Genomic DNA, 20,173 nt, shown 5'->3' with positions numbered 1-20,173 from the left:
ATTAAGTTAACGTTATAGAATCTGGGACAAACCATTTCTCAGGGAGATATGCTGCACACCAATTATCTGGGAATCCTTTAATATATTAGGAAACATGGCGTAGAAGTGATGGTTAAAGTGCACTATTTTACACATGCCTTCACTATATCACAGGCGTTTGGAAACGTACTAAAGCCTCAAGTATCAAAATTTAAACTTGTGGTTTCCTGACTTTGTAAAGCAAGGTTTAACTCTGCTTCTGTTCACAGTTTTTATGTTGGGTGCAGACAATAAAGAAAAGTGGGAAACAATGTGTAAACAAAGTCAGAAGAGGAGAGGTTCTGTGTTTGAAACACGTAAGAGAAAACGTGAGGACACCTATGTCACTGCAGTAAACAAGTGGAGTGTTTTATCTTCACTTTGGAATATAAAAAGATGCCTAAATGGTCTCTAGAAATATTCATTTTGAATATAAAATTCCTTAAATTCTATAAAAAAAAAAGTAGAAAACATCCTTTTTTACAAGCATTATCTTTATAGGGGCATTATTTATACCCCTCGCCTACTCCTCCTCTGACATTAACAGTTCACTAATAACAGGATGTTAGGCACACCAAGGAGATTTTTTTTCAGTGTTAGTGTATAATTAATAGGAGTGCATGTGATCAAGCCCCCAATAAACTATACACAGTAATTGGGAACTGCATCGATTTGGATGTTCTTTCATTCCGACCAAATTCGGAAAAAAAATTTTTTAAATGTATTTATTTTTTATTTTAGCGTTGACATTTTTTATTTTTTTTTTAATGGCATTCAGATAGTAAAAATCTATAAAGTAATCTAAAAAAAAAAAAAAGTGGCACTTTTGTGACTTTTTCCTCTTGTTCATTCGTGATGTCAAACAACACGCTCCTTACCCACTTTTAAACTTTAATGTTGCACTAGTGCTTTATTCTGGCAGTAGTCATTATAAATATATACTAATGTTAAAGCAACTGTGCTAATTTTATACTTGTACATGAAACTAAGTTCATATGGCTGAGAACACTTTTGAAAAAGGGCTTACTTCTAGAGTTCACTTCTGCCTTGCCATGCCTAATTCAAGGACATGCAGAATATTGACATGCAGCATGTTCTAGCAAAGGTAAATGTAAAATGTAATTCACCCTTCCAGTGGCATGTTGACCTCCCACCTTCTTTTGAAGACAGATTAATGAACTCACTGTTGAACTCATCCACATTCTGTGATTATACAAGCCTTCTGGAGCATTGTTTGAAATGAGTGATATTGAAGTGAGACTGCACCTCCTACTGTGGGGTAAATCACAGCAAGGTACTGCTGGGGAAAGAGGAATTAAAGAGCAAAAGACAAATCTAGCAGATGTCATCTTTTCACAGTTAGCAAGGGTAGAAAAGCAGATCCCACTAGCAGAAAGGGTTTTTAGGCAGATCAAGATTAAAGAATCGTGTTTTCCCTTAATCAACCTTTGAGGTTATGAAGAAGGTAATTCTACAGAAGAGCAGGAAAACAGCAACCAATGGAAACCATAAGTGGCAAAGGAACAACACCCAGTTTGGTTCTGTAAACTTTAGACTAACATGTCTCCATCATGTAATTATGAAAGGCGACACTGTCCCTGTGTAGGGCAAATGTACAGCTTGTGGAGTAGGACTGCTGAGATCTAAAGGTAATCCGCTGGTTTCCAATGTCACGGAAGCGTCCTTATCCTGCCAGTGCGGTTTGACGTCTTCTTAAAAAGAAAATACATATAATTATAATTACATTCATTAACGGTCTTCAAACATGACAATAAAGGCAAGCGCGCGCACACACGCGCTATAAAGATCGAATAGCCGCAGGGCAGTATCCAGCCAAACAGATATACAGCAGAAAGGGGATCACTCACATAGACTTGTACAAAACAAAAAGGCTGCTTTTAATTCAAGCACATGATATCCACAATGGTCAATGTTTCAGTTTCACGTATATGTCTTAATAGCCCTGAACAATTATCACAATGTTGAACAGCTGTGTCTGTTTGAGTACTCTCTTTTCCGCTGTATATTTTCTAAACCATATATTTCCATTTATTCTCTGATGAGCAGAAGATACACACATTGTCTCAGTGTTGCTTTATCCCCCAATCCTTACTTACTTGCTTGTTGTGTGCAGGGTTTGACGTACTTGAAGGAGTAGGCTGTGATAACGCTACACTGCTACTTTTCCCCATCTGTTGAGGAGATTTCAAGAAATGTATTATTGAACAAAGTATTAAAACACTTGCCTCTGTCTAATACTAGAGTTCACATGGTACAAAAGTGATTTCATTGGTGACATCTATGCAGTGGATACTTTTTGTTTTTTAATTAATGCAAATATAAATAATTGCAGATTGTATTTCCCTTTAAATTTTCTTCTTGAAGGATGACCCTTTTAGATTGCAAGCTCTTCACATACTGTTACCGTCCGCCACATGGGTTTTGTTAGAATTACTTGTTTCATCTGTTGTACAGCACCACAGAATATGTTGGCGCTATACAAATAATTGTATTTGTGATCCAAGAAGAACATTCAATATTTATTAGAGTGCACTTAGCTCCTCAGCACGCTGGTGAGTGGTTTTATCATGAATCCAAATGTGGGTATGGAGTGAAGAGCATAATTACCACCACTATTATAAAGCCAGACACACTATATACTAACCTGCCACACACACACACTATACTACTAACCGCCGCTCTCACACACACACACTATATACTAACCTGCCACACACACACACTATACTACTAACCGCCGCTCTCACACACACACACACTATACTACTAACCTGCTGCTCTCACACACACTATACTGGTAACCTGTCGCTCTGACACACGCACACACTATACTGCTAACCTGCCGCTCTGACACACGCACACACTATACTGCTAACCTGCCGCTCTCTCATACACTATACTGGTAACCTACTGCTCTCACACACACACACACTATACTGCTAACCTGCCGCTCTCACACACGCACACACACTATACTCCTGAAAAGTGGCAAAACAGGAGGGGGGGGGGGAATTAAGGGAATGATGACAGGAATCTAACCTAACCCTACACACACACACACACACACACTGTGCTACTAACCTGCTGCTCTCACACACACACACACTGTACTACTAGCCTGCTGCTCTCACATACACATACTATACTGGTAACCTGCTGCACGCACACACACACACACACACACACACTATACTACTAACATGCCGCCCACACGCACACACTATACTGGTAACCTGCCACCCACACGCACGCGCACACACACACACACTATACTGGTAAACTGCCGCACACATTCTATACTGGTATACAGTACAGCCATACAGTGGCTTGATCATATGAAATATTTTCTGGGAACCGAAAACTATTGGTTATATGCCTGGAATAGAGAAAATGGCTCCCTTTCCTACATGCCAGCTCTCTGGTTGCCTAATGTCATATAATAGGTCACAAGTTGCCTTATGTCATATAATAGGTCACCTAACACCTCAACTATTCCTCAGTAAGAAACTTTTCAGAGAGCAGGCCGGATACACAGGTGGAAGCCAGACTAAGTCTGCCCCGTGATGAGAAAAGAGAAGGTTTCACAATGGAACCTCCAGTCACTATGTTCAAAACAAAACAGAAAACAAACTTCCAAAAACTGTATGGCATCATTCCTTATACGGTAAATCATATACAAAGAGAGGCTCGCAATCAATTCTGCTCCGTTGGCAATATTCAGAAAGAACAGAAAGGAGTAAAAAAGGTTTAATAGACAACAATAATTGCTTTCAAAATCTTTAAAATCCCTGCTCATAAGTATCACAGTAGTTAAGTGTGGATAATGAATATTTATACCCTCATATGATTTTTCTCTTGCGGGGGTTCCCAATCCAGTGAATAAACAAGGTCTCAGAATAAAATCAATTATTGAACTATTCACTATATCGAACATTAACCTGAGTTTATTAAATACATAACACACGCAACTCTAAGCTTACCTCTATCCTGACTACTGCTTTTGTCATAAGAGGGAAAGGTTTCTCAATGTGCATCAAGCAGGAAGAGTGGAAAAGATGCATGCTGGGAATTAAAATATATTTTCTGCACAAGAAAAGTGATTGTAAATGTAATTGTGCATATGTATACTTTCATTAAGAGATAGATTATTTTGTATTGTTTACCTATAGTACTGTGCTTTAAAATACGTTCGCGCTATACAAATAAATGTAATATAATTAGTTGGGAAATTCCATCTTATAATATATTGCGTTATATATTGGAGATAGTCCACGAGCTTGCTGCATAGTCACATTCTCTGACCACTTCTTTCCATTAGGGCTGCAGCATGATTAGCACACAATATCTCGACCTAGTTAGAAAACACAGGACAGAATCTCCAAAGGTGAGTGCAGTGGGCACCAAGGAGCTGCGCGGCCTGTTTGCTGGTAGTGGAGGAGTAGGAGTGTTGGCAAAACCAATCAACATAAATACATTATTACACTTAGATGTAACTCATCAAAGCAAGAATACATTCCCAACTTCATCAGGTGTAGAGCTAAGCAGAGACCAGAATTTGCAGTTCACCAGTACAAGACCTTTTTCACATTGGTAGGGTTGTGTTAAAATACCATAATCCCAATGTAAGATAGATCACAATCACATACTACGCTGACACTGACTGCTCCACATTAGCACTCACTGTATGGTAGCTAATTGGTTAACAGATTATTGGGGAGATGAAACTTAAATACTAGCTTGTTTCTTTTCTATTCTTTTTAACCAAAAAAATCAGTCAATGCAAACAATATATGAGGAACAGTTTTTTGTAACGTCAATATTTACATGCAGGCTGTATAATAGAACTGGAGTATTATTATAATGTGCCCTAGCATTTTCACTTGCCTTCTGAGCCAAGGCAGTTGAACAATGTTTTATCCCCATGCTTTCACTAAACTATCAGAAATTCAAAGAGCATAAACTGCATGATACAATGTTTGAGATCTCTGCTACCAGGCATCCAGCAACCTTTATGTAATCCGTCTGTATTAACTGCTGGAACCTGAAAGCATCACATATCAATCGATGCCTGCTAAAGCATAAAAACACATGGCACACATCGCACCAAGGTGGTGGGAAAAAAAAGTTTAAAAAAGCAAGGTAGCTGGTCTTACAGTTTACATTAGTATTAGCATACTGTAATACGAAGACTGACAACTTGGCTTGAAGTCATAAACATGGTTAACAGAAACAAGAGACATTCAGTCAAATCTGTAGAAGGAAACTGTCTAAAGTGGTGTTTTTCATGGAGTGGGACGCAATTCAATGATGGTAAATGGCAAGGGGAATAACGTGTTCAGAACGGAGTCGGAACGGACTAAAATGTGTCACTGTGGCCAAATAAACCAAAAATGCACACAAGGCCTATATAATTGACATAGAACCCAATAAAATATGGGTACTATGATATGGTTGTAGGCTTAAAGACTGTATGGTCATATGTTGTGAATTAATCCCAATATGTACTTGATAAAATATGTAATTATACATAGGCTTTTAAAAGTTAAAACTATTTACTTGTGCACTATAGTTCGTGAAAGAAAAACAAATCTGGCTCTCTCAAACATTTGAAAACATTATCTGAGGGTCAAAGAAAATGGTCTTTCTAGGCGCCATTGACATATTGCTTTATTGCAAAATGTGTAGAACTAAGATCACTCTGTGCCCACTCTCAGAAATTTGTAAAATCACTGCTCCTATAAAACAGCCCACTAAGCCTTTCAATCATGCAGCCTGGAACATTTAGTGTAGCACTTAAGTGTCAATTTTCTCCCTAGTATGTGTGCTCATATTGTTTATGCATTTTCTATATAATGCATTTAAAACATTTATTGTCAAACTTTTTTTTTTACAGATGGGCATACGTAAAATGAATCCTCTTTTGTCAAATCTTCACACAGGCTATGTGACCTTTGATTTTGCTATGAGTTTCAGATATATTAACAATAAAAACAAATCTGCATGAACCTGTTGCTTCTAAGGAAGAAATCACATTGCACAATTCAAGAGATACTCATTTGTTTTACCATAATTGCTGGCAAGCAAAAGGGCAGATTAATACCGGAAGCACAATGAAGGACCAATCCAATGACTCACCTGTCTGGAGATAGAACTGTTTGGGGGATCTGGCACAGAAGATATAAGGTTGGTGGTGCTCTTTTTGTGAACACTGTTCATACCAGGCATTTTAGTGATTTTGCAGGCCTTGCTACTAGTGCTAGAGTTTTTTCGCTTCTTCCCCTCCGATTTATCGAAAGGGAGAGGCAGCGAGGACACTGCATTGTGGGCTGCCAGCGTGTGCTCCCCAGGGTGGTGCACAAGGGAAGAAACTGACAGGCTGGAGTCAATACTGCTAACAACCATGCTCATGTGTTTTATAGAATCCGTTGAGCTACCGGATAAAGAAGTCCTTCCTGGAGATTCCAGTTTGGCACTGATTGGGCTTGTTCCATTGTTTGCATTGTGCACAGACACACTGTTATAGGAAGAAGTTGCCTGATAACTGTTCAACGTTGTACTAGAGTTCAAGACACAGTTTTTTTTGTGGGACCCTGAAAACGAAGACGAGGAGGAAGTCTGCAAAGGTAACGAGGAGGACGAGGAGGAAGGTGGCGTTTGAGGCTTTTTCTTTTTGTTAACTGAGGTCTCCTCACTCCGTGAAGACAAGTCTTTTGCCTTAGATGACTTGCTGGGCTTTGTTTTAGATGGTTTATGGGAAGGTGAAGCGTTGGTGGTTGGCAAAGGAGACACAGCTGAGGGAGCCTTGAAAGTGGAATCCATAATATTGAGTGTGGTTGCAACATGGGGGAACGTTGCGCTGTGTGATGTGACCGAGTTCGTTTCAGAAGATGGAACAAATGGTGCATTTGACAACATGCCAGAGGTAACCATGTAAGAAGAATGCGTTCTTGAATTAGTGGGAGGGGAAGGAAGGTAAACCGAATTTGGGCTGCTGAAGGGCTGCAGAACAGATGCAGGGAAAGGACTGTTAACATGTGCTGCAGAAGAAGGTATTGCACTATCCGCAGCTGGAGGAATTTTTCTTGAGAAAACAAACAAAACAAAAACATAAGTCAGTCTTGGAAAACAGTTTCCAGAGCATTGCTTTACATTACATTACATGTTGCATATACAAGGTGAGTCAAAAGTTAGGAACCACCAAAATACATGTAAGATGCATATGCATTCAGCGGAGGGGTAAGTAACATGTCACAAGTACACCCATACTTGTAGTGATGAGAATAATCTAACATTAAATGCAGTTCCTTATGGTTGACTCACCCTGTGAGTTATATGGTGCATTTATTTGCAGCTATATCTATAAAACTTGTTTTTTTTCTCATTATTTTTACTGATAAAATTCTGTATTGCCTGAAAGCAAGGAAACCAGTACTGGCAAGATAAACAGAGTATTGTTATTTGAAACTACAGATCAGTGTTATTTTTATGGAATATTTAATTGACTCATCAGTTAGTGCACTTTCTGATATTTGTAAGCTCTAAATATCTCAATAGATTGTTTGAACAGTTCCTTCTTCGTTCCACTGTCTATGGTAATTTTTACATGTAAATTACTTGTCAAATATCCCATTCTACTGCTGGGAAATTATTCTATTCTTCATAGTGTAAAAACACATTGCACAATACAATGAAGCCATACTGGAACAGGCACTTTTCAGGAATAAACAGTATTACTGCGGACTACATGTTCCAAATGATCTATTATGCCCGGGCTGAAGATTGCCACTCGCCCACTAGACAGTGAGTAAAAATTCAGCCCAAGAATTCACAGCTGCTGGGTGTACCATGGATTCTCCAGGCCTGCAATGGTTAAGTAACTTTTAGGCCTATCTATTTTAGTATAAAACTTGAAATGTTCAGTACTGTAATATCCTGTACGTAAGAATATATTACATGGAGGTGTGTCTCCCATGACATTTAGGCAGCCATGGTACGTATACTGAAGCAATAAACCATGGCATACATATTACAGCTCTACATTTATAAGCATGGTGATTACAGTGAATTGTATATTTATAGATATTTAAGGCATGTTAACACACACTCCAAAAATGAGCATTTCATAAAGATAAAATCTTGAAAGAATCTATGAAAATCTATGAAAGCTCAATAAGACTTCAGGACTACTTGGTCTTTATGTATTTTTCCTACACTTGACAAAAAGGAAGCTACCGCTGTCAAAATCTCACTAGTGATGGCTAAGTGGTAAAAAGTTTTGTCTATAGAGACAACGGAGCACGAGAGTACAGGACTGACGTTGCCTCATGGCAGATGAAGCCCCATGAGCTAAAGAGGGAAAGGCGTCATCACAAGGGACATTTTCAGGTAAGTAAAAATTACCCACCCCGGCACCTACGGGGCACCACACTGCAAGTAAAGATGTCACCATCTGTGGTCTTTGCAAAATATACAAAGACCCCAGACGATTACAGAGCCACTTTAAGAACAAAATAGAGACTTTCTATTGATGCAATTAAATAAAAAATATTTTATCTATTTTGTAGCCTGCTGACAAACCTGTGGATGAGCAACCTGAACAGCACATGTAGGTAATTATAAGCAAATATAATCGAGTTGCCTAACCACCCAGAAGCACATCTAGGGGCTGCCAGGTAGATGGAGTTAGCCCTGCAAGGTAATTATTGCAGTTTCAACAATGCAAGGTTAAACTGACAAGGACAGGGCACCCAGACCACTTTAATGAGCTGAAGTGGCTATAGTGTCCCTTTAATTTAAAAAGTATTAAAGCAAGCTAAAGTGAATTATTGGTCTGTAGTGTCCCTTTAAGCAGATCGTCTGCAGCATTCACTGGACACTAGGAGAATCATACCAAATGCATGCTTGAAGGTGTCAAAGCTCTTTTATTTAGTTTACATTCACTCTAAGGTTACTCAAGATGATTCAATGTTGCTTTATGAAGAAGGACATTGCCTTGGCAACTACTTCTATCCTCGATGTAGGATCCCTGTATCATAGGATTATGTTCATGGACAGAAACAGTTTAGACAAAGATAATTCTATAGAAATCAAAGTGAAAATTCATAGCAGTAGATGCTGCAGAATAGCAAGCAAAGTAAATAGATTAATAAAATGTGATTACCCACAAAACTGTTTATTTACTTTCAGACAGTGCCAGAGGTGAAATCTTTACAAAATACTTTTCCAGACAAATCATTGTGGGATCCTCAGTTATGGCAAACACAATCAAATGGACTGATCAATATATTACTGTGTAGAATAGTAAGTTGCCAGACTGCACAGAGGTGATATTCAAGGGTGGGTAACTTGCAAAAGAAGTGTTCAGAATCCTATACCCAATCAGTCCTATACAAATGAAGTGCTTAGAATCCTATAGAACAAAAGAGTTTCTCTGAAGAGAACGAGCAGTATATTTGCTGCGTTTAAACTGTGGCTTGAGGTAATAGGTCCTAATAAAACTGAAATGTGGGCAGCAGACTGTGTGTGTTGCAATGCATCCTGTGAGTTTTAGAAGTTCTTGTTAGCATCAGAATATCATTCATCAGTGAAATGTATAAGGACTTTCCTATTAAGGCACACTATCTTCATACTCTAATAGACACATTTCTTCCAATAGTTAATCCCTTCACTCAAAGCTAATCCTTTATCAAAACAAAAATACCACAAAGTGGAACAGGCACACTATAAAAACAAATGTAAATATTCACACAGTGCACATGTTCCACTTTGTGGTATTTGTGTCCACATAGTTACCCTACAATATATCAGTGACTTCATATCTGGTACAGAAAATTAGAAGCAATGTTATCACAAAAAACACAACTATACTGAATACTTACTTCCACATTTGTGAATTCAAGTGTCTCTCAACCATGGAATTTAATGCAAAACGAAACCGGTCCCATCGCCTATCGAAGACATAATATCCTCTTCCCATTAAGCGACTGCCGAATGAACAAAACTGCAAAACAAAGCAAAACAAAAAAACAAAAAAAAATAACTCATAAGGCAATGTTATGCAATTTCATAATGCAATTTCAGAATTTGCTCGTCAAAAAGGCTTCATTGTTTTTAATATCTATTCTTAACCTTATATAAACTGTGGTAATAAATTAAATGACCACTAAAGTGACAGGAAAACAAACTCGTTTTCCTGGCACTATATAGTCCATAGGTCCCCCCCCACCCTCAGGGCCCCTCTCCCGCTGGGCTGAATGGGTTAAATTCCCTTCAGCCACTTACCTTAATCCAGTGCCAGACTCCCTCGGCGCTGGTGACCTCTCCAACTCCTACCCACCCGGTCCCTGCCTCCTTGGCTGAGGTAATCAGAATTGACGATCTCCGCTAATCCTATGCTATCCAATAGGAAAGCATTGGATTGGCTGAGATTGTCAATTCTGATGATCTCACCCAAGAAGGCAGGGCAGGGGCGGAGCTAAGCACAGGCACTAGAATAAAGGTTTACTACCTTTTTAAGATGGGTAAGGGGGAGCCGGCCACCTAAATAGTGTTTCTAACACTATAGGGTCAGAAATACAAGTCTTTGTTTCTGATCTTATAGTGTTCCTTTAAGCTCTAGGTCAGATTGAAATGATACTTGAGGCATTCTGATACAATATTGGCATTTTATAGCACATTTGCAAACATGCAACTCATAAAATGTAATTTGTTACCTCTCAAATCTAGGAAAATGGTGGCATGCTGAGATCAATCATCCAAACCAGAATGAGCTTACAGGATTTGAATAGGTATGATAATGGTTACATTGTAAAAGGAATTTCAAACAAATGTTTCTGCAGATTTATCTAAATAAATAGGTGGGGCATCAAACACATACTATGTGTATATGTTCTCAGCATAGACAATATGGAGATAAGGGATATATTTTTTTTCTCTTAGGGACAAGATTGAGAAAACTACAATAGAGTTGTCTTGCCTTCCTCTGGAGCAATAGAAGAGATTGGAACTTGATGGTTTCAATAAGGTTTGTTCTCGGGGGGCGGAGCTTGACTGCCAAGGAAGCCAGACGTGCTCTGCAAGAGCTCCTGCATCTGGCCCCAATAAATCAAGATTTACACCCGGGCCACTCATCAATCAGACCGCAATACGCACTCATATTGCCAAGGGGTCTTCGGTGCACCGGAGGATACACGTTGTGAGCCTTTCTGGACCCAGTACATCCTGATAGTGGCCAGCGGCCTACATAAGCCTGAGCTCTGGAGAGACGGCCGCTCTCCGAGCTCCTTCATTTGCTATGTGGTCCCGGTGAACAAAGCTATCTTCTCTTCCCCCCCCTCTGGACCGGCGGGGGTTATCCCGGTATCCACTGGCTGGCACCTCTGTCGACCCTACACAGCTATCATACCACAACGCCTGATCACGGCTGATTCACCTAAGATGGCTGCCAGGCCTCTGCTCCACCAGCCGGGTCTGAATCAGCCCATGGAGACATGATGAGGTGCGGCTGAGTATGTGCTGGAGTGACTGGATGCGACCGTTGCTGATTTCTGGGCCAAATTGGAGGCTCTTATTGAAGCGACACCAAATGAATCTCGTGAAGGAGAGCAACCCAGTGAGTCACTCTATACGCCTGCTAAAAGCCAAGTGGGTCCCGGGGGTCATCCTACTACACGAAGCGGCAAGCATATGCACAGCCCCCCCCCCCCCCCGGCACGGCTAACAAAGCAAGAAAGCGCAAGAAGCCACAGCGGCAGGCAACGCTCCTCCGACAAACCCAGCAGCATGGACGCTACTACCCACCTCGACCATGGAGATCCGGACTCCCTCGGCGGGAGCGGTATGACCCGGGGGCAGTCCCCTTGGGCTGCCTGGCACACGGGAGCGTCGGCCCATGGAGGTCGCCATCTTTCTGGGTTCGACGCCGCACACAGAAAGAGCAAGAAGGTGGGGCAGAATCCGGTACCAAGCTACCTCATCAGACTTGGACTCTAAGTGGCATTGGCTAAATGTCCTGTGTGGAATCATACCAAACCAAGTGTAGCCAGGGTATCAGCCAGCTTTACCTTGCTTACATGTTATAACTTAGATTGCATTCACTTTTATTTTTATTTCCTTTGTTTAGAACACCTCAAATCTATAACCATCAGTAGTATTTTCACACATGCTTGTTATATGCTTCCTGTAGGCTTATTTCTGGTTTAAGTCTAGCGCAATATGCAACCACTTATTCCCAGCCTAGCCAGACAAGTGATAGGATAGAATCAACCTAACATATACTACATTGTAAAGCCATGTTCATTCAATGATTGCACATGTCATACTTCGTCTCTATGTCACTCCTCTGTTTACCCTTTCCTGACATGTGCACCTCGCTAACCCACTTAAACGAGAACCTAAACTATTGAAATACTGATGTCTCCAACATAAAAATGTGCCTGTTTAGCGAATGTCACAACTTGTATTGCAAATGTTCACCAATTCACCCTGATGTCGCTGTTGTGGCGCACCAAGGTTATTTGTTAATATTGTGCACAACAAAAATAAAGAATAAAAAAAAATTAAGGTTTGTTCTCCAGGCTGATTATCTATATAAATTAGAATAAACTACATTCTGTGGTCGAGACTAACTGTCTAAATTAGGAGAGTTTTAGTCTTGCATGTGTGTTACCTGGCTGGTAGTGGGACTTACATACCGCAAGTGGTTTAGGATGGTGTCCAGAATAGTAACAGTCTAATTTATCTGCTTCCTCCACCCCCTCAATTTCCCCCTCATCACTTGACAGCCGAGACGCCAGATCCCCTGATGTAGAATTAACAGGCAGCTCTGTCACAAAAGCACTGTGGTTTGAGGGATTCGTGCTGTTAATGCTGTTTGCAGTCAATGGTCTTGAAAAAGAAAGATCCACACAAGTTAAATAGAATAATTGTCCAGTTTAAGCATATGACAGATATGGAAAATGAAAGCATTAGTGTTACATTTGTATTATATGAGGATTTACTTTATCATTGCATACTAGGTCATATTGGTGATCCTGTGCCATATTGCCAATCCCATAATAGGCACCTACATTTTATTGGAACAAGATTATAATAATTACTTCTTATTAAAAGAGCTGAATTTAGGATTCTTCCTATGGAATCAACAAAAACAGTAGGTATTAAAATGTTACTCAAAGTACTGTGGCCATTTCTGTGCTTTGAAGTGGTCATGGTACAATATGTCTGTGTGTGCAGTGTTCAGTATGCAACATATACGGAGATATCTGATAAATCTCCTGGTAATGTAATTCCACCTCCAGTAGCATCAACAGCTAATGGCTAATGTTAAAACTGTGCTGATCCTAAAATCATCAGGCCAATGCATTATTGTGAGTTATGTCCATATACATCCTCACAGCACAGAGCTAGTTTTACATTTCCCCAACCTTTACGGTGTTTTATCTGGAACAGACTTACATTCCAAATGTACCATAACTTGATGCACACAAGCATGCATGAGCATGCACTATGGGAAAACTATTTCAGGTGCTGAAATGTAAAGAAAATGAGATATACCATCCAGTAGATGAGTGTTGATAAGTATATTTTTGCTTACCTCCCCATGCACACGTCACAGCAGTAACCACTACATAAACGTGGCAAAATCTCTGCAACCAACCACAAGCTGACAATTCCCCAACTATAATTCCCTTTGTTCCATATGTGGCATGCTGTGTACTGGTTGCATTTTAAGAATCTGCTCACCTAGGTAGAACAGAGTTGGGAGGTCTGGCTTTTGCCGGAGATGTCACTTTTGGTTCCAGAACAGAATTTGCAGATGGCCCTGATGACTGTTCTTGTGCTGGTGTGGGTTGGTTCAGATGAGTTTCACGCGTGGACTGGGGATGCTCTTTGTCTTTCGTTACTTCTTTTTCCCTCGACCGAGCTTTGTGTTCAGCTAAGAGGATGTCAAATGGTATTATGCGACCAGGGACTGCACGTCGGTGATTTAGTGAATGAGTCTAAAAGACATAGTGGAATAACTTGTATTAGAATTTCTGTACCAAGAAAAAAATTTGAGTTTTGTACACTGCATTTTGAATGGAATTTAAAACTGGGGAAATGCAAACTTACTTTAGTAAACATATTTTTATTGTTTAAGTGAAACAAATAATGACTTGCTTCGCTTTCGATTATTTCCATGTTCTATACAGAGTTTCATGAGAACTGATGCTGATTCTGGGTGGGCATATGCAAATTAGTTTAACAAAGAATCACATTTTTTTAAACTAATTTGCATATGCCCACCCAGAATCCTTTGCGTAGTAACATCACTGCAAATTTGTTATTTCTATGGGACTATGGCTTGACTGGTGTGCAGATTTTTGTTTAACATTGTATTACATATCCACAGACTTCAGGTGGAAGGTGTTTTCAATCACAATTTTTCTCCACCATAACCTTTTTGGTTTTTGATATAGGCTTTTCTTGATATTTGGTAATCAGGTTATCTCCTTGCATTTCCTTCAATTTCCAATTTTATTAAAATAACGCAAAAAAAAAAAAATTTTTTACTGAAACACTCTATAGTGTTTTATTCTAATTTACTTAACATAAGCTTTAGTTCATTTAGCACTATTTAATTTGTTTCACATGTAATAATTAGTTTAGGTTCCACGGATATTGGGGTACTGTGGTGTAGTGGTTGGATTAACACGATATGGCCATAAGGTGGAACTGTACTCCCTTATTTGTTTGCGGAGATAAAGGATTTTTAATAGCCTTGTAAAATTAGGGAGAAATATTGTGTGCGCTGTTCCTTAATCTGTATTTTATAAACATTTTTGTCTCCATTCCCGAGAAATGCATGTTCCGATGTACCCCCAATTCCCTCTTTATTCTGATTTAGGCTGGATTGACCTACTGCTACGGAAGATTTTCGCTGATACAGGATGCATTTTCGTACTCTGTGATTGTTAGTTCAGCTTCTATAGAATATAGAATGCACACTATAACAATCTCAAAAAACTTAGCTTTATTATGTACAAAAAGTACCAAAGTGAAAACATACAAGAAAAATAAACACAATGATAAAGGCAGCCAGTTGGTGCCAAAACGTTGGGGGTTTGGTGACTCGTGTTTCTGTCTTGAGGCTTGTAAGAATCTTTTTGGTATTTTACCATTACATTACTGTATTTGCCCTTGCTTCTGTCATTTTTTTTATTTTTCTTGTATGTTTTCACTTTGGCACTTTTTGTACATAATAAAACTACGTTTTTTGAGATTGTTATAGTGTGCATTCTATATTCTATAGATATTTGGATATTTGAAACATTTGAGGGAGTGTTTATATGGTTTGCACCTGGCTATTTAATACAATTTTGTCTCTCCATGTGCTGTTGCTTTGTGAATGTTAGTTCAGCTTCAACATCTATTTGATAAATTTTGAGTACAATTATATTGCAGACATACTGAAGAGGGGTGAATAAGTCTGGCTTGTACTAAATCCATAAAGATTGCAGTTAATAGCCATGGCAAGAATGATCAAAGGCTGTATTGCTCACTTTGATTTGTCTTGTGGCTTTAAGAAATGAGTGAACCAGGAACTAGAAATATGAATCATCACATGGCATGTCACATACACAGCAATGTGCATTATCCCTCCATGTCTCTGAAATGTACATCTACGGAGATAATAACCTTGCAAGTGAGTGATCTTGTGCATGGTTTCTTCGTCTCAGGATCCAATACTCCGCAGTGTTTGTTTGGGTCAAATTCTCTTTCTATTGGACAATATAAAATGTCAATAGTATTTAAACACAACTTTAAACACATAACACATTGTTTTCCTGTAACTTTAATTACAGAGAGAGCACACAAATAATATTCTGTATAAAACTACAGAGCAATGCAAATAATACCTGAGCTACAGGATGGGAGTAAACATTTAATAAATCTCACTCCCTATATTTCTCAAAAGATTACCTTACAATTCCATGAATGTTGTTTATGACCTACGAGCCTGCACTGCCCGCTGATAAAGACTACTAGAGAAAGGCTAAACTAAAGAAAAAATCTTCAGTGAACACAAAAAAGACAGATTAAGCCTTCTGATGCATTGCCTATTTTACATTTGGTTGCAAGGAGGGCTATTCACAAAAGTCTGAATTCCAATATTCATCTGTCAAAAAAGCAGATTCTTGTACAATACTGACCCACTATCAATGTAAAAATAAATTAATTAGAAAAGGGAAACAAAAAATAATAATAATCACCAAGACTCACTAAAGACATATTTTGGAGCAGTTGCAAGCTTATGCATTTTACATGTTAATCACCTAATTTCTCCTCCCCCCCCTTTTTTTTGTGAGATAGGTAACTTTATGTGGACTGTACGAAATCGTATTCTCTGCCAGTCGGTAACGAGTAACATCTAACTACAGAATCCAACCATGAAAAGCCACTAGAAGCTTGTGCAATTTTCTACCTAGTAACATCTTACAAAATTGAATTAAGGAATAATCCAAACATCATAACCACGAACAACAAAAATAATCAAAGAAACCGAAAAGTGTCATTTGTTAGTTATTTGCATGAACAAAAAGTAACCTGCACTCAAATAGAAATGGAATGTGACGTACCAGAAAGTCGTTTGTAAGGCTTATTACTGTTTTTGGTACCGTTTTGGTGCTTCTTCTCTAGGGATGCTATTCCCTTTCCATTGAGTATCTTTTCTGGTGATTGTGGTACTGTCTTAGGGATCACAGTCTGTTTTGTCAAAGAGGAGGTTGAAGAAGCTGTGGAGGAGTTTGGGTTGTTGGATGAATTCATTTTAACGTTGGCACCATCTGCTTTCACAAGATTTGGGATCTTCTCGAGGCTGACTACTGGAACGGGGACACTGCAAGTAAAAATATCTTTACATTATACATACAATAAATGTCAACCACTGAGGTTCTTAAACAAGAGGTTCATTTTCCTTCAATAAGATTAACAATAGATAAAAGAACAGAGTTTTTAAAGGTGACCTGTCATGCCCCAAATAATGTATGCTCACTAGACTGAGCATTAGATTATATTGTGCTAGCAGTTTTGATAGCAAATGTATAAATTAGGAGAAAAGGATATTTTAAAACAAGTTTTTCCCCAAGCTGTCAGTCAATGCCAAAGAACTGACTGACAAAGGGAGAGTAGAAAGTACCTCACACAGGGTGTCCCTCTGTTCTTCACCCATAGCAACCGCACAACCTCAACACGGGCTAGGGAGTATAGAAGCAGAGTGATGGCACTACGTTCTGGAGCTGGTACCCTGACTAGGAGTGTATTTACCACAAAGCTGACAAGGCATTTGCCTGGGGTGACACTTTCTGGGGGGCGGCAAAAAAAGCCGCCCCCCCAATCGCCCTGGCAAATGGGGGGCCCAGGAGCTGGCCAGCTGGCCACCTCAGGCCCCCCCCCCCCAAGGCTGGAAGCGGCGGCGTGGGAGCACTGATCCTCCTGTTCATCTCCCTCGCGTACACCGCAGTGATGCCAGAGCCGGAATATGACATCACTCCGGCCCCGGCATCACTACACGGCTCGCGAGGGAGCTGAACAGGAGGATCAGTGCTCCCTCGCCAACTGCAGTGACAGGCTGGCCGCCGAGCAGCTCCACTGGACCCCAGGGAAAGCGAGAATCCACCCCAGTACTCCCAAAGTAAGGGAGGCTGGGACGACTAAATTCGATTTTTTTTAAATGTGAGTGTTTCTGTTAGTGAGTGTGTTACTATGTGTGTGTGTGCGTCTGTTAGTGAGTGTTACAGAGTGTGTTAGTGTGTATGCATGTCTGTTAGTGAGTAGTGAGAGTGTATGCGTGTCTGTTAGCGAGTGTATGCGTGTCTGTTAGTGAGTGTGTTACTATGTGTGTCTGTTAGTGTGTGTGTTACTATGCGTGTATCTGTCAGTGTGTGTGTGTGTGTGTGTGTCTGTTAGTGAATGCGTTAGTATGTGTGTGTGTTAGTGAGTGTGTATGCGTGTGTCTGTTAGTGAGTGTGTATGCGTGTGTGCCTGTTAGTGAGAGTGTGTATGTGTGTCTGTTAGTGAGTGTGTATGTTTGTTAGTGAGTGGGTATGTGTGTCTGTTAGTGAGTGTGTATGTGTGTCTGTTAGTGAGTGTGTATGTCTGGCACTGTGTGTATATGTGTGTCAGTGATACACCACTGACCCTGACAACTATGCTAGCGTGCTGACGTCACGGAGGAGATTTACCCTGCTTAGGGAATGCGTCCCAACCAGGCGGAGGCACGCAGGCAATTTCAGGTAAGTGAAATCTTTCACTACAGATTCACTTTAAAATTATATTGATGGCATTTACACAGTATAAATGGAACAAGCATCATATTACAATTACATGAGCTCTAGTTTGGCAAAAAGTGTGCAGTAAATGGAATTTAGGCTTGGGTAAGCTTTACTGGCAGCAAATTGAATGAGAATCTTGGCTCACTTAATTCTCTGTTGTAATGATAGCTAACCTTTGGCACTGCAGCTGTATGGGACCTGCTTCAAATTATCCAGTAACAGCACTGGAAGCTGCCATGTTCCAGATTAAGCTTTAGCAACACTGCAAGAACAGCATCGCAATCAGCATGTTTCAAATTATAACACAACACTGCATTAGCCGGACTGGGCACAATTGGAAACCGTTTATAACAATTGCATAACCAAAGTTTAAACTCCAGCATCGGCAGAGGCGGGCTGAGACAGGGGGCAGGGAGGCAAATGCCCCCCAGGCCGCCCTAAATCATTTTATAAACAGCCGCCTGCAGAGGCGGCTCTCTAATTAAGCGGTTTAGGCGGCTCCCTAAACCGCTTTAGAGCAGACTGTGTCAGGTCCTCGACGAGCATTTAGCAAAGAGTGTGATTCGAGGGTGCTTCCTAAGACAATTGGGCCTTTAATAATGAACTTAAGAAAACAATAGTAAAGAACAAAGTAAATAAGCACTGCCCCAGGAAGCAACTCTAGTTGCCATCTAAGGAGTGGCCAGTGGAGTTATCACTAGGCTGTAATGTAAACACTGCAATTTCTCTAAAAAGACAGTGTTTACAGCAAAAAGGTCTGAAGGGAATGATTAAATTCACCAGATTAAATACAATAAACCAGGGCTTGACAAATTTGCTTTCAATCTAGAAGCCAGCTAAAAAAGGGGGCTGGTGACTTAAACACACACACACACACACACACAGACAGACCCTGACAGACACATACACGCTGACAGACACACTTTCTCACAGTCACAAAGTATTATTTGATACACTCAAATGGACACACACACACAAATATTCATAGACACACACAGACAGGCATAACAGATATACACACACAAAAAAAAACCACACACACACAGCACCCCTACCCCCAACACACACACACAGCACCCCTACCCCCCCACAGCACAGCACACTTACCCCCGCCCAGCATCCCAACCCCCCACACAGCACAGTACCCCTACCTCCCCACACACACAGCACCCCTCACACACACAGCACCCCTCACACACAAACACATACACTGCATCCCTCAATGTATTCAGCAGTCTGTAGGTGCGTGTATTCAGCAGTCTGTAGGTGCGTGTACTCAGCACGGTGTGTATTCAGTGGACTGTGTGTGTGTATTCAGCGGACTGTGTGTGTGTATTCAGCAGTCTGTGTGTGTGTGTATTCAGCAGTCTGTGTGTGTGTGTGTATTCAGCAGTCTGTGTGTGTGTATTCAGCAGTCTGTGTGTGTGTGCTCAGCAGTCTGTGTGTGTGTGTGCTCAGCAGTCTGTGTGTGTGTGTGTGCTCAGCAGTCTGTGTGTGTGTGTGTGCTCAGCAGTCTGTGTGTGTGTGTGTGCTCAGCAGTCTGTGTGTGTGTGTGTGCTCAGCAGTCTGTGTGTGTGTGTGTGCTCAGCAGTCTGTGTGTGTGTGTGTGCTCAGCAGTCTGTGTGTGTGTGTGTGTGCTCAGCAGTCTGTGTGTGTGTGCTCAGCAGTCTGTGTGTGTGTGTGTGCTCAGCAGTCTGTGTGTGTGTGTGTGCTCAGCAGTCTGTGTGTGTGTGTGTGCTCAGCAGTCTGTGTGTGTGTGTGTGCTCAGCAGTCTGTGTGTGTGTGTGTGCTCAGCAGTCTGTGTGTGTGTGTGTGCTCAG

General features: G+C 40.5%; 1 protein-coding gene across 4 annotated transcripts in view; it reads right to left on the bottom strand.

Annotated features, from left to right (window-relative positions):
* Window positions 1-772: 772 nt before the first annotated feature.
* Window positions 773-20,173, bottom strand: part of ATXN7L1 (ataxin 7 like 1) — a 134,026-nt gene continuing 114,625 nt past the window's right edge. For 3 of the 4 annotated variants that reach the window (XM_063448116.1, XM_063448118.1, XM_063448117.1), the window contains 8 exons: window positions 16,659-16,918; window positions 15,718-15,800; window positions 13,783-14,039; window positions 12,732-12,924; window positions 9,918-10,039; window positions 6,175-7,120; window positions 2,136-2,210; window positions 773-1,730 (listed from right to left, as the gene is read on the bottom strand). In XM_063448116.1, coding sequence (XP_063304186.1) covers window positions 1,689-1,730; window positions 2,136-2,210; window positions 6,175-7,120; window positions 9,918-10,039; window positions 12,732-12,924; window positions 13,783-14,039; window positions 15,718-15,800; window positions 16,659-16,918 — 1,978 coding nt within the window. In that variant the 3' untranslated portion in view covers window positions 773-1,688. The remainder of the gene's footprint in view (window positions 1,731-2,135; window positions 2,211-6,174; window positions 7,121-9,917; window positions 10,040-12,731; window positions 12,925-13,782; window positions 14,040-15,717; window positions 15,801-16,658; window positions 16,919-20,173) is intronic. The other variant, XM_063448119.1, reaches the window with a different exon arrangement.

The sequence above is a fragment of the Pelobates fuscus genome, chromosome 3 (assembly GCF_036172605.1).
Source record: "Pelobates fuscus isolate aPelFus1 chromosome 3, aPelFus1.pri, whole genome shotgun sequence".
In the NCBI taxonomy this organism is placed as follows: domain Eukaryota; kingdom Metazoa; phylum Chordata; class Amphibia; order Anura; family Pelobatidae; genus Pelobates; species Pelobates fuscus.
The sequence above is the reverse complement of the archived record's forward strand: the minus strand, read 5'-3'. Positions and strand labels throughout refer to the sequence as shown.